This window comes from Amphiprion ocellaris, chromosome 18 (assembly GCF_022539595.1).
Source record: "Amphiprion ocellaris isolate individual 3 ecotype Okinawa chromosome 18, ASM2253959v1, whole genome shotgun sequence".
In the NCBI taxonomy this organism is placed as follows: Eukaryota; Metazoa; Chordata; class Actinopteri; family Pomacentridae; genus Amphiprion; species Amphiprion ocellaris.
The window spans coordinates 6627570-6642155 of record NC_072783.1 but is presented as its reverse complement, the minus strand read 5'-3'; the positions used below and the strand labels follow the sequence as shown (position 1 = coordinate 6642155).

Genomic DNA, 14586 nt, shown 5'->3' with positions numbered 1-14586 from the left:
TCCTTCTGGTTCCAGTATCGGTACTGGTTCCTGCTGGTTTCAGTATTGGTGCCGGTTCCTGCTGCAGAGCTCCAGTCTGCGGTTCTTTGCTGCTTCACTTGCTTTGATCTTTTTATAGCAGCAGATAAGACAGAATTAGTTCTGGTCCGATGCCCACGAGGCTCTCTGAGTGAGTGTGACCTCATTTCTCCTCGCTGTTCTCCAGTTGTTTGGAGCCTGCTCAGTACCGCCGCTGCAGTGCATTGTGGGGGAAGAGATTATCATTTCTGCGAAGTCACCGATCAGAGTCAGAGTTCTTGCAGAGTCGATGGAAACCAGGAGAAAGGTTCAGAGGAAGAGCTGCACCTTCATCATCTTCATTCTCTGAGTCCACTAAACTGAAACCCGGATCATGAACTTGATTATTTCCTTTATATATTTATGTCCTGATGAGTTTAAAGTCCTGCACTGAAAACAATATAAGTAAATAGAATCAGGAGGATGTACGTTTACACATGAAATATCACATTAAGTGGTTGGATGATTATCACTCAAGACATTAGTGAGTATTGATCGTTTAATTTAAAACAGGTGCTCAGATTTCATGGTTTCACATGATCAATGAGGAAACTGGATAATTGAATCTGAAGACTGTCAGACAGCATCTGTTTATAAATAGTTTATTCACCTTTACAGTGTTTTATTTCATTATAAAACAGGAAGGGACAGAAGAAAAGAACTGGGGAGGTCAGTTTAACATGAAACGTTCTCCATGTGTTTGGAGGAAAACCGGAAAATCTGATCAGGAACCAGTTTGTGCTGAAATGATGCTGGAGGCTCAGAGACGCCACATCAGTCAGAACCTGATCGATACTCATCAACACTCATCAATACAGCGTCACTGGCAGACAATGTTCATAAGCCCTGCCCCAAACACTGATTCATCCAATCACAGCTTATGAAAAAGTAACGTTACACAATTAGCTTATGATGAGCAGCTGTTAGCGACCCAGCTGTTAGCGACACGTCTGCAGCTCTGAGAGCTGAATGGTCATGGATGCCAACATGCTAATGTTAGCGAGCATTTTGGTCCTGAACTTTACGCTCCACTAACAAGTTATTCAGTCGTCCTGACAGACTTTCTTCCTCCAACATGTGAAACAGTATGAACAGAGATTCAACATCAGCAGATTAAAGGAGCACAATTAGCTTAACTAGCCACTTAGCTAACAGACATCATGTGACTGGACTGAGCTGAAATGAAATGACTCTTTCTGGCTTTAAGATCAAGAACGGACAGCAACTCTGAGGGGGCAGGGCTTAGTACAGTCTCAGCTGTTATTGGTTTAGAGAGCAGCTGTAGCGTGGTGGTTGGTTGATTCCTGACTGATGTGGCTCATGAGCTCTGAGGAACTTTCAGGTTGTTCTGATGGTCACATGATGGATCTTCAATCACTACGATAAAAGCTAAACGAGTCGTTCAAAGACTGGAACACTGACACACGGGGTTATGAAATGCAGAATCCGTTGCTGTGGTCTAACACACCTGGAGAAAGGATCCATCATGTGACCACACCTGAAGGCCAGAAGAAGAAGAACACAATGACCTATTCAACTCCAAAACTGACGAACAAACAGCAAGAACTAAAAGTGAAAACTAAAACATGAGTGTGAGCTTCATTTTGGCAGGTTTGTGATGTAAACAGAAGAGAGCTGTAGCACTGTTTGGTCGACCGAAACACAGAAAGAGTCTGAAGCTCCTGTGAACGTTCACTGTGGTGAAGAAAATGAAACCTTCAAGGTTCCTTTATGTCGGGTTGCAGCAGGAACCCGGAACATGTCGGAACAGAACAGCGTCGACCGTAAAACGTCAGCACACTTTCTGTTCACTCTCTGTCCAGATGAGTTCGTCTACAACCGACCAACAAAACAGAAGACAAGGTATGGAGCACCTGGAGACGTGGACAGCACCTGGCCGGCCTCAAACACCTGACGCCGTTCAGCTACGGGATGCCAGCTGAGGAGGTTTTCACACTGAAGAAGAAATGCTGAAGCTGAATCTGATGAAATGTGTTTTTAAAGTGTGAAAAGGAGGCTGGAACAGGAACCGTTTTCTGATCGTGATCCGAACCTTAAACCAGATGTTCCATCAGATCTGGGGCTCAGAATGAAAACGACCTCAGGAAGTCGCTCAGGCTGAACGGGTCGACGTCAGGACAGAGGCCAGGTCCGACAGCACCAGACGAGACGGGAAGTGTTGCTGGAAAATGGCGGCTGAAGACAGAGCTGGACAAACACTCGCTGCTGTAGAGCACCAAAGATGGACAACGGCTCAACCCGAAGCGTAGCACCAAAACGACGACAAGGAGGAGGAGACCGACCACACAGGAGGAGGTTGTGTTTGGTTACAGTGACACTAATCTGTGTCAGTCCAATAAAATCTACCACATCAGACAGAAGGTTCCACTTAACAGTCAGGTACAGGAACTTGAACTGAGTTCTACCTTCAGACTGTGAATATCTCCAGAGTTCCAGGTCCTTGAAGTCCATAGAGGAGAACGTCCACTGGAGAAAGTTCTAGAGTAGACAACTGGACAGTTGTCGGTCGGTCTACTCTCGAACTTTCTCCAGGGGACGTTCTCCTTTCCTGCTTCCAGTCTTTAAGTTTCGTCTCACTTAGAACATTCCAGGTCCTTCAAGTCCATAGAAGTGGGTCCAGATTTATCATGTTTTCATGGACTTTATCAGAACTTTATCAGTCCAGCAGATAGAACCATGATATTTAGGAGGAGAAACACATCCGAGTTCTGGTAAAAACTGACACCAGATCAGTTTAAATCCATCCAGGTGTGTCAGTCTGAACGCTGGACCTAATTTCTGTTCATTTCCTCTCTAACCAACTGTGATCATCAGTATTATGGGATGTATCCTAGTGTGAACAGTTTGGAGTCCAAGAAACAATCATTGGTTCCCTGGATGTGTATCTGGTTTCTGATAATTCACCAGAGAAAATGTTAAAAAGGTCATTCTGAGTAAACTTTAATGTTGGGAGGTGGTTGGTCAGAACTGTTGTAGATGTAAAAAAAAACCAGGAACATCTGGAGACACCATTCAGTCTGTGGTAAAATCACTTTAACTTTGAGGACTGTAGCTTTTCTGGACTGACCCACCTGATGATCAGACTACATCCAGCTGGTTCTGGTTCTTTTCTTCATGTCACCAAACAACTTCTGACTATGAAACCATCCATCAATCAGTCCAACACCACCAACTACTGGATCTGTTGAACAAATCTGATTCAGACATCTGGAATCGGAGTTCTGTTGGTATTTGCTCCTGTTCAGCCTCTTCCTGTGAGATCGGACTCTACTCAAAACCTCCAGATCAATGATTACGACTGGTAGAAGCACCAAACGAGAGGACGGAAATCAGGCGTCAGGACTAAAAGTGGTTCCCACAACAGAGACGCTTCAGTCACTTGGACAGATGTTCAGAGATGTCTGGATTTACTGATCGGTGAAACTGACGGCACCAAAACGAAGAGTTCACAGACCCGATGAGATGCATCAGTTAAGTCGTAGAATTCTTCAGTAAAACGCTGGACGAGCAAGAGGAATCTTGAAATAATAACAATCCAAACGCCTGAAGAAGAATCAGCGGTCCCTATTAAGACTGGTGCATGAAAATGGAACCACTGGTTTGGACTGAAGCTCTAATCAGACCTGACTGGAGATTCTCTCTGGACCCTGCTGAACCTCCAACTGTCGTCTCTGGCGTTAAAGGTAAAAGTTGCAAAGATTTAAGTGCTTAAACATCGATTAATATTCTACGGACAGAGTAATAATCATCGGGTGACACCATCTTTGACCCTCAGGACTACGTTCCCTGGAAAAACAGCATCTGTTCACCTTCTCTGGACAAGCTTCTCCGACTCAAGAGGTTCTGATCGGACCTGAAAGCTTATATTCTCACTGGAAACCACAGTTTAACTGAGACATCGCCGCTTTAGAACAGCTCGATCAGCACGATGCTCTTGGATGGACCACTGGAAATATTTACAAGGATTCAGTAAAGCATTGGTTCTAAACTCCAGCCGCCCGGCGACCCGGACACCAAAAACCCAGTACTGTGCAGTGGAAGGTTTCAGGACATCGGCCTACATGTAGGAATGATTACACTGTGTGTTTGTCATTTAGCTTAATGATTGATATAGTCAGAGTACAACAAAAATACATTTCTGGTAGCTGATTGGAGAGAATCCTTCTGTGCAGACAGATGGACAGAAGCATCATGTGATTGATAGAACTGCAGCAGATTGTGAAGTTTGTCTTCTGCATTGTCACATTCAAACAGCAGCTTGCTGCTTCTCTCTGAGCATTGCTTCCACTCAGTTCTTCACCAGCTCAGACCTGAGGGTTTGGACCAGTAAGTCCAGTCTGGACATGAGTCACAGATCTGGAAAACATGCAGTTCTGGGGTCTGGAGGTTCTCTGATAAGCAGAAACTCAATAAGGATTAAAACATACATTTCCTGGGATTTTATAGTGTTAGATGTTCCTGAAAGCTTCAGAAGACAGTAACTGCTCTTCTGGTTTTAGTTGAAGATGTTTGAAACCGTCATGAAATGTCTTCATGTTTGTGAAACATCTCAGTAGGAAACTGGACTTTTCTCTGTGGTTCTAGAAGACGTTTCATGAAACGTCTTCCTGAACCAGAAAGAAAAGTCCCATTAGCTTCTACTGGAGCTCTGCCATCATCTTAAACTTCACAGACAAGAGGTCCAGAGATTATTATTCTTGGTCCAGAACTCTCAGACTGATCCAAACCTGTAGCATCCAGATGTTCTGGTTGATCAATTAAAAACGTCGAAACATTCTAGTTTCCGCTCGTATGTTGTGATTTGTGATCTGGAAACTAAGTTAAAACCACCTGCGTTCTGTAAAACTGGAGATTTAAAGCTCCTTTCAGAACAGAAATATGCAAAATCTAAAGAGATACTTCAATCAATTTATCAATTTTCTGATTTCTTTCAGTCCAATTAGTTTCTGTTCTATTTAAAATAAATCTAGAAGTGACTTTGGGGAAGACGGTGATGCACAGAGAGAAGCATCAACACTGAGATCCAGATGAACCAAAGTGAAGCCTGCAAAGGAAAACTAAACCAAGACCGGTCTGCAGAAAGTCTCCTAGAACTGCTGAGGGAGGAAGGAAGGAAGGAAGGAAGGAAGGAAGGATGGAAACATGGGGATTTGTCCAACAAACGTGGTCGCTAAAGAAGTCTACTTGTCTTTCTGTATATTCAAGTTTTACTCCTTCAATTTCTCAAACCTCCTGTCTGTTCATTCATCCATCACTCAGTTGGCCCCACCCCCTCACCTCTAACTGCCATGATTGTCCAGGTGTGCGCCGAGTAGAAGACAGGAAGGGGCGGGGCTTATGTTCTGACCGGAGCTCTTTGAATGCAGAGTCTCTCAGATCAGTTGTGGTCCGTCGGTTGGTTTTATTCCCCGTTAGAGAACCACAGCCCGAGTCAGGCTGTGGTTCAGCGCCGTGTGTACATACATACATACTGTGTACATATATATATATACATATATATATATATATATATATATATATATATATATATATGTATATATATGTATATATATATATATATATGTGTATATATATATATATATATATATATATATATATATATGTATTTATTTATATATGTATATATGTACACGTGTGTCAGACTTTAGTGATCTGGTTGTGGTGGTCATCTTCGAACGGCTCGTTCTCAGGGTCTGAGTCCGTCGTGTCGGAGTAACGGTAGTGATCCGGTTCGTTGTCGCTGACGTCCGGCGTCACCGAGGCCGATGTGCTGCCGGCGTCACAGTTCGATCCCTCCTCCACCGTCTTGGTGAAGTAAAGTTTTACCTGAAGCAGAAAACAGAAGGTGAACCGATGGAGTCAGTCCGATTTAGAACTCTGCTGCTCAGTAAAGGCCTCTATGAACACCAACATCTAGACCTCTTTGAACATCAACATCTAGACCCCTATGAACACCAACATCTAGACCCCTATGAACACCTAGACCCCTATGAACACCAACATCTAGACCCCTATGAACACCTAGACCCCTATGAACACCAACATCTAGACCCCTGTGAACATTTAGACCTCTATGAACACCAACATCTAGACCCCTATGTACACCCACTAACATCTAGACCCCTATGAGTACCCACCAACATCCAGACCTCTACGAATACCAACATCTAGACCCCTATGAACACCCACCAACATCTAGACCTCTATAAACACCAACATCCAGACCTCTATGAACATCTAGATCCCTATGAACACCAACATCTAGATTAGAGGTCAACCGATATGGGATTTTCAAAGGCCGATGCCGATACAGATTTTTTAAAAAATTTTCAGCCGATGGCCGATTGTAGAAGCCGATTTTTAAGGCCGATATCCTTTTTTTTTTTTTTTAAAGCACGTTGATTACAAAAGGCAATTTAAACACTAAAAGTATATATGTATATATTACAAATTAAATACACTGCATTTTCTCTCTTACCAAGAAACAAATCTCTTACATGTTTTTTTTTTTTACCAAATAAGCAGGTGTGGAGCGAGGATTGTTGTTGCCTGGCTCACTCGCTCCGCTCATGCTCCTCTCTCTGAGTGCCGGGGGTCCTTCTAAGGGAAAAGTGGTTGCGGCAGCTGCCAGTACGGGTGCCTGATCACAAATCGGCTTTTTATTTGTAAATATCAGCGGATGGCCGATATTGAAAAAAGTCCATATATCGGCCCAAAATATCGGCCGGCCGATATATCAGTCGACCTCTAATCTAGATCCCTATTAACACCAGGTTCTGTTTCCTACCAACAAATACAAGTCTTACCTTGAAGTTGGGGGAGAAGTTCCTGTTGGCCTTGTCCTTGTTGGCCTTGTCCAGGTCGTTCTTGGTCAGAGTCAAAATCAGATATTCTCTGTCGTTGGTTTCGCTGCCCGCTGTCGTCATTGCAAGGTTCTGGTGTGTTCTGTCAGTCAGTTCTCGCAGCGTCCCGGCGCTGCCGTTCTCCATCCTGTCGAGGTTCTCCTCGGGCCCAGGGATGAAGAACGTGTTGACCCAGAAGTGGAACATCTTTTCCTGGAAGACAGAACAAGAGGAGGCTGAGGAGATGTTCAGATTTATCTTCAGACCGACACCTGGACAGATTTAAACTGATCTGTTGTCAGTTTTTCCCAGAACTTCATGTGTTTTCCCTCCTAAAATGTCATGTGTTTATCTTCTGGACTGATGAAGTTCTGAGGCTCAGAAATGATGGAAAAAATTCATTAAAAAGTGATAAATCTGGTCCCACTTCTATGGACTTCTATGGACCTACCGACAACTGTACAGTTGTCGGTAGGTCTACTCTAGAACTTTCTCCAGGGGACGTTCTCCTCTATGGACTTCAAGGACCTGGAACTCTGGAAATATTCACAGTATGAAGGTAGAACTCTTATTAATAAAGTTACTGGAGATGAAGAACCAGAAGTTCTGAGGAACTTTAGGAAGATTTAGTTGATTTTATTCAAAATGACTCAATAGCCCCAACCTTTAACTGATCTAAACCTGAACCTCCTGATGATGGAAGACTGGTTCCTCATGGTCCTCACCTTCTTCATGACCTTGTTCTGTTTGTGGAAGAACTCCACCTTGATGTCTCCACAGACAGGCAGCGGCTGAGGAAACTCAAACAGCATCAGTTTATCTTCTCTCCTGGTGTGAGTCGGAGTCGACGTGTGGATCTTCACCTTCAGCTGGTACACCACGAACTGAGGGTCTGCAGGAGAACATAGAACACTGAGGGTCTGCAGGAGAACAGAGAACACTGAGGGTCTGCAGGAGAACAGAGAACATGAAGACAGACTCACTGCAGGTTCCTCCGGTGAACATGGGGATGGTCTCGAAGAGCATCTTGTGGAACAGCAGAGCAATGGGTTTGTACTGCAGCTGGTTCCTCAGCAGGAAGCTGTAGTAGACCACGTAGCGCCGCTGGCTGGGGATGGTCACGCCCTGAACACAGAACCAAAAGAACCACAGCTGTTGTTCTGAAAACACACTTCAGGACTTGGAGGTTCTGCAGATTTAACCCGACAGAAACAACTCTGATCTAACAGCTGAGGTTCTGGGTTTGTCGTCGTTCTGTGGTTGGGTTCTGTCACGCAGTTTATTTCTTCTATTGTCTTTTGTCTCTTTCAGGGTTTCATTGGTCAAGTTGTGGTCAGTTTCATTTTGCTGACGTAACTGTCTTTCTGGTAGTTTTTTTGTCTCTTTCTGGTGTTATTTTTCTTTCTCGTAGTTTTTTTTGTCTCTTTCTGGTAGTTTTTGTCTCTTTCTGGTAGTTTTTTGTTTCGTTCTGGTAGTTTTTCATCTCTTTCTGGTAGTTTTTTGGCTCTTTCTAGTGTTATTTTTCTTTCTGGTAGTTTTTTTTTTGTCCCTTTCTGGTAGTTTTTGTCCCTTTCTGGTAGTTTTTCGTCTCTTCCTGGTAGTTTTTCCGTCTCTTTCTGGTAGTTTTTTGGCTCTTTCTGGTAGTTTTTCAGCTCTTTCTGGTAGTTTTTTTTTGTCTCTTTCTGGTAGTTTTTTTTTTGTCTCTGTCTGGTAGTTTTTTTTGTCTCTGGTAGTTTTTTGTCTCTTTCTGGTAGTTTTTCGTCTCTTCCTGGTGGTTTTTCGTCTCTTCCTGGTGGTTTTTCCCGTCTCTTTCTGGTAGTTTTTTTTGTCCCTTTCCGGTAGTTTTTTTTTGTCTCTTTCTGGTAGTTTTTTTTGTCTCTTTCTGGTAGTTTTTTTTGTCTCTGTCTGGTAGTTTTTTTGTCTGTGTCTGGTAGTTTTTTGTCTCTTTCTGGTAGTTTTTTTTGTCTCTTTCTGGTATTTTTCTTTTGTCTCTGTCTGGTAGTTTTTTTTGTCTCTGTCTGGTAGTTTTTTTTTGTCTTTGTCTGGTAGTGTTTTTTGTCTCTTTCTGGTAGTTTTTTTTGTCTCTTTCTGGTAGTTTTTTTTGTCTCTGTCTGGTAGTTTTTTTGTCTGTGTCTGGTAGTTTTTTGTCTCTTTCTGGTAGTTTTTTTTGTCTCTTTCTGGTAGTTTTTTTGTCTCTTTCTGGTAGGTTTTCGCCTCTTTCTGGTAGATTTTTTGTCTCCTTCTGGTAGTTTCTGTCTCTTTCTGGTAGTTTTCCGGTTACCTTCTTGTCGCGGGTCCGGACCTCTCCGTAGAAGTCGAGTGCCTCCTGGGCCTCCTGGAACTTCCCGCGGTGCAGTAGGTAGGCGCAGATCATGACACCGGTGCGCCCCTTGCCGGCCTTGCAGTGGATGGCAGCGACGTGCTGCTCATCCTCACTGAGCCACTGGTCCAGGTCCTCACAGAACGGCTTGATGAGCTCCAGCTGGGGAGGGTTGTGGTCCTCAAATGGATACTGAGCCACTGCAGAGACAAGGAGAGACATCAGGCTGAGAGACGCCTCGACACATAGGGACCGACCCAGGCAGCCACCACGCCTCCACCACACTCACCTCGACAGTTGAACTTGGACGTGTCGTAATGTCGCTCTGCACACCTGTGGATAGAAAGCAGATTTACCGCAGCAGGTTACAGATCGCAGTAGTTTAAAACACGGACACGAGTACAAATATCAGAGAACAGAGGTGTCAGTGCAAGTTACAGTTCAATGTTCCAGATAAACATGAAGAGAGCACAACTCAGCGGCATACATTCAGCATGGTGAAACATCTACAGCTGATGAGCAGAGCAGAGAGGAAACATGGAGACAGAAGAACATCTACAGGATGAGGAGATCGTAGGAACTTCAGGAGAAACTAACTGGAGGTTCTGGAAGACACTTCTCTTGGTTTCTCCTAAAGCTCCTACAACTACCAGGACCTGGATGACCGAGAACCTCCACCAACATTAGTTCAGAGTTGGTTTTACGTCACATTTGGTCATGTTACTTGTTCTTTGTGGTCATTTGTTTGGTCCCTTTGGAACACTGTGTAGATGTTTTGCCTTTTTTAGGTTATTTTACTTCTTTTATCATCTCTGAGTCCTCTCTCCTTCTTCATGCTGTTCTGGTTCCACAGAGCTGCAGGACATTAGATTGAAAACTGAACCTACAGTTGTAGTTTCATGGTTCTGTCGGTTCACAGACCTTAGAGGAACATCTGCTGCAGGTGTTTATTCAGAGTTTAGTTGGTGTAATAAAGTTAAATCTCTGTTCTGTTGGTTCAGAGATGAATAATGACATCTCCTCTAGCTGACATGAAAACACACAGAGCAGCTTCATCTGTGGAGTTCACAGGTTTGATTCCTTCTGAGATGTTTCTGGATTCAAAGCTTTTCCTAAAGTTCCTTCACAGAAAGAATAAAACAAGCAGCAGCAGTGAGTGTGTACTTACAGATTGTAGATCTTATAGTGATTCTTGTGCTTTGAATCTAAAAACCTGAAAGACACAAACAGACCAACAGCTTTTATTCTCTCGAACATTTCAGCTGACTGACAGCGTCACATTCAGACATTAAGATAAAACAGAAATAGTAAAGTTGGCCTTTTTTCGTCTATTTTTGATACTTTTTTGTCTCTTTCACACCTTTACCTGCCACATCGACAGGTGAAGAGGAATCAAAGGTGAACGTACCGAACGACGTCATCGATGTTGTTTCTATAAACTCCTTCCAGACGCTCTGCAGGAAAACCCATCGCTATGATGTTCGGATAAATGTCTGCTCACTGTGTTCAGGAAACACCTGGGGAAGGTTTACCTGGACACAACCTGGAGAACGTTTACCTGGACACAATCTAGATACACTTGAACACATCCTGAACACACCTGGACACAACCCGGACACAACCCAGACACACCCTGGACACAAACAGAACACAACCAGGACACATGATGGACACAACCAGGACACTACCTGGACACAACCCGGACACAATCAGGACAAAACCAGAACACAAACAGAATACAATAAGGACACAACCTGGACACATCGTGGACACAACCAGGATACAACCTGGACAAAACCAGAATACAACCTGGACACAATCAGGACACAACCTGGACACATCCTGGACACAACCTGGACAAAACCAGAACACAACCAGGACACTACCTGGACACAAACAGAACACAAACTGGACACAACTTAGACACAACCCAGACACATTCAGGACACAACCCGGACGAAGCCAGAACACAACCTAGACACATCCTGAACACAACCAGGACACTAACAGAACACAACCTGGACACTAACAGAACACAACCCAGACACTACCTGGACACAATCTGGATTTAAATTAGACCGTTTTCTAATGGAGTTTGGTTTGATGACGGTTCATTCTAGAGCTGATGAACTCATGATTATCTCATTTTCTGGAATAATCGATCAGCTGTTTGGTCCCGAAAATGTCTTTAAATGTTGAAAAATGTGCATCAGTTTCCTCAAATGTGCAAAGATCTTCAGTTTACTGTCACAGAGAAGGAAAGAAACCAGAAAATATTCACTTTAAGGAGCTGAAATCACAGACTTTAAACTGTTTTAATGAAAAAAGGACTCAAATTGATTATCAATATAGTTGGTGAGTAGTTTAGTAGTTGATTACCAATCGATTGATCGTTTAAGCTCTAATTATCTTCAGTCTAGATGGAAACGGAAAATCAGACAGTATCACTTTAATGTCACTCAATAAGAAAATCAATAAATATTCACATTTCAGAAACTGAAACCTGTGATCAACTTGTTTGTTCTAATCAATTACTAATATTCATTAATACATGTACAATTAATTCTATCCTGACAACTGAAGTGGATTATATTAAATGATCTATATCTAGCTGTTAGCTTAGCATGTTAGCAGCTGCTCACAAGCTAATACCCGTCTTTACCTGCATCACTGCTAACACACCTGAGCTAAACAGCTGCTAACTCCAGCTAGCTCCAGTCAGACCGAAGTCCGCTCAGAAAACGGACGATTTAAGGCAAATTATTCATATTAACAGGAGACATTTACAGCTGCTAGAATCTGACAAACATCAGCAGACCATCAGCCGAATATTAGCAGAACACTGGCCGAATATTAGCCGAACATCAGCAGAATATTAGCCGAATATCAGCAGAACATTAGCCGAAAATCAGCCGAATATTAACCGAACGTAAGCCGAATATTAGCCGAATATCAGCCAAACATCACCCCCACAGAAAGAAACTGACACCTGACACCTTTCTGTATAATTCTAGCTTCTCCAGCAGATAAAACCTCCAGCTGACTGGTTCTGGACGTCCGGACCTTTCTACCGACTGTCTGAGTTTCATGCAGCTTCACTAAATCTCTACTTTTATGAACGGATTTCTGTATTGAAGGATACAGGTCAGGTCCAGGTCGAAGCCGTCCTCCTGGTATCTCCTTTTATTCCGGCTCACGATTTCTTTGATTAAGGCGGCAGCCATTTTTTGAGTCCCCGGCCTCCGGTGAGGTCTATTACCGGGTTGGAAAGCACAGAAGACCGCCTGGACTCCTCCGGAGCCTCCGCTGTCTGGTCGCCGGGGAGAGAAGCTAACTGGGACGGCTAGCCCGGAGCTAGCTGGCCAGCAGCCTTCCAGAAGGTTTAGAAATTAATAAAATAAAGCTGAATATTCTTCCGGTGAGTCACAAGAGCCAAAAACTCGATCCTAACGGGGGAAGAACGGTCCCGTTATCCGTCCTCCTCGGTGCCTCCCTGCGAGCTGCGGTGCTACAGATGCTAGCCGGCCTGCTAGTTGACAGGCAGCCCGGCCGTCGGTGCTGTTTTCTGGGTCAGAACAAGGCGGCGTCGGGGCCTCCTCCCTGCTCCCGCTGCGGGCCCCGCTTTCCAGGTCCCCCGCCCAGAGACAAAACCATCCGCGAGTCGTTCCTCGGTCCGGAGCCGGTTCTCCAGGCGTCGGACGGATCCAGTCGGACGGTTCCCGGCCTCGGAGCGCAGAGCAGCCGCCGTGATTGGACGCAGATCGGCGGAGAGAAAATCTGTCCGCGCGGCAGAGCAGAGCGGCAAACGCGACGACGCACGCGTCAAGTCGGCGGCAGGAGCAGCGCGCATCCTGTGCCGCCTTCAAAACAAAAGACTAACCCAAAACTTCAGATTTTAACTTAAAGCTCCAATTTAATGGAAGTCAGAAACCGTAGACTGACTGAGAAAAATAATAAAACAGTAAAAACAGCTGAAAACAACAAAACAGTACAACAAAGACTTTTTAAAGACTTGTTATAACCCAGTATGATCAGATATTAAATTTCAGTCACATCAGAATAAATGCAGGCCGAATAGAATGGCAACAATACATCAGTACAGCACTCAGTGACATAAATAAAAATAAGAAGTAATGCTTGTATTGTATTGCAGATAAAATTGAATTAAACTTTCATTGAACATTGTGCTTCATGAATTTACAGTGAAACAAAAATATTTATTTAATGACAAATCATTGATATGACATAGTCCAGAAAGCAAGATTAAATTGATGTGTTTTACATTAGACAGAGAATAAAACTCAAACATTAAAATCCAGCAGATCAGAAGTGCTTCCATCACGTACTGTGAGAATCTGCAGAAAGCTGGACCATCTGTTACTGTCTCACTTAGATAGCACTAAATACTTCTGGTACTTTGTAATGTTGTATATACTACCCAAGATTTTATTAAGATTAAAGTGTAAAACGGGTTAAAGGAGAATAATTTAATGTTTCTGCTTCTCAGAGATTTTATTTCTACAACTTGGATTGATCAGTGACTGTATTAGTTGTTTTTTCTTTTTATTAAAATCGGATTTTAACAAATAATTTTGTTCCAATATCTAATTTATTATTTTCATTATGATCTATTTAAACATGTTTATTTTAGTTATTACATTATTTTTCATTTACATTTGATTTTTTAAAATTAATTTTAGTTTATCTTAATAAAACATTTGATCAGCATGTTGTTCAAATTATTTTTTATTAAAAATCCCATGTGTTCTACAGTAAAGCCTCAGTATTAATGAGGGTTTATTAATCCCAGTAAAACGACAGATTACATCATCTTGAGCTGGGTTTTTATTTTGTAAAGCTCGCCGCCCTGTGTTGCTGCGTCACTGTCTGACTTGATGACGCTTCTTGTGAACCAAACACATCCTGTCAGCGCAGGGTTGCCAGGTGCTGATGGCCTCATCCTCGCATTGAAAACCTCCATCAGCAGACACCTGAATCCCCCTCAGACCTGGCAACTACCGGACGTTATGTAACCAACCCCGGGGCCGCAGCGGCGGACCTCGGCCCAATGTCAGCCGCTTTACCGGGGATCCACCGGGTCCGTGCGTCCGGTGATTTAACGGCGCTGGAGAACCGGAGACTGATTCACTGAACGGACCTCTGAGTGGATCAGCGGGGCGACACCGACACCCGCAGGATATAGACGGTACTGCAGCCGGAGTACTGGAGTACTATGTACCTGCAGTACAAGATCTATGCAGTACAAGTACACACTACAGTCAGATCCATTCTGATTAAGTAAAAGTACTCGGTTGGTGGCAGTAGAAGTACACCGAAGGTGGCAGT

At 43.5% G+C, this 14586-nt stretch overlaps 1 protein-coding gene across 1 annotated transcript; it reads right to left on the bottom strand.

Moving 5' to 3' along the window:
• Positions 1–5688: 5688 nt before the first annotated feature.
• On the bottom strand, positions 5689–14037 carry ptenb (phosphatase and tensin homolog B). Its single transcript, XM_023270213.3, has 9 exons — positions 12383–14037; positions 10649–10733; positions 10409–10453; positions 9530–9573; positions 9202–9440; positions 7904–8045; positions 7646–7812; positions 6885–7133; positions 5689–5904 (listed from the first exon to the last, which is right to left on the bottom strand). Exons 1-9 carry the CDS (start codon positions 12462–12464, stop codon positions 5716–5718), a joined length of 1242 nt encoding a protein of 413 aa, XP_023125981.1. The 5' UTR covers positions 12465–14037; the 3' UTR covers positions 5689–5715.
• Positions 14038–14586: the final 549 nt, after the last annotated feature.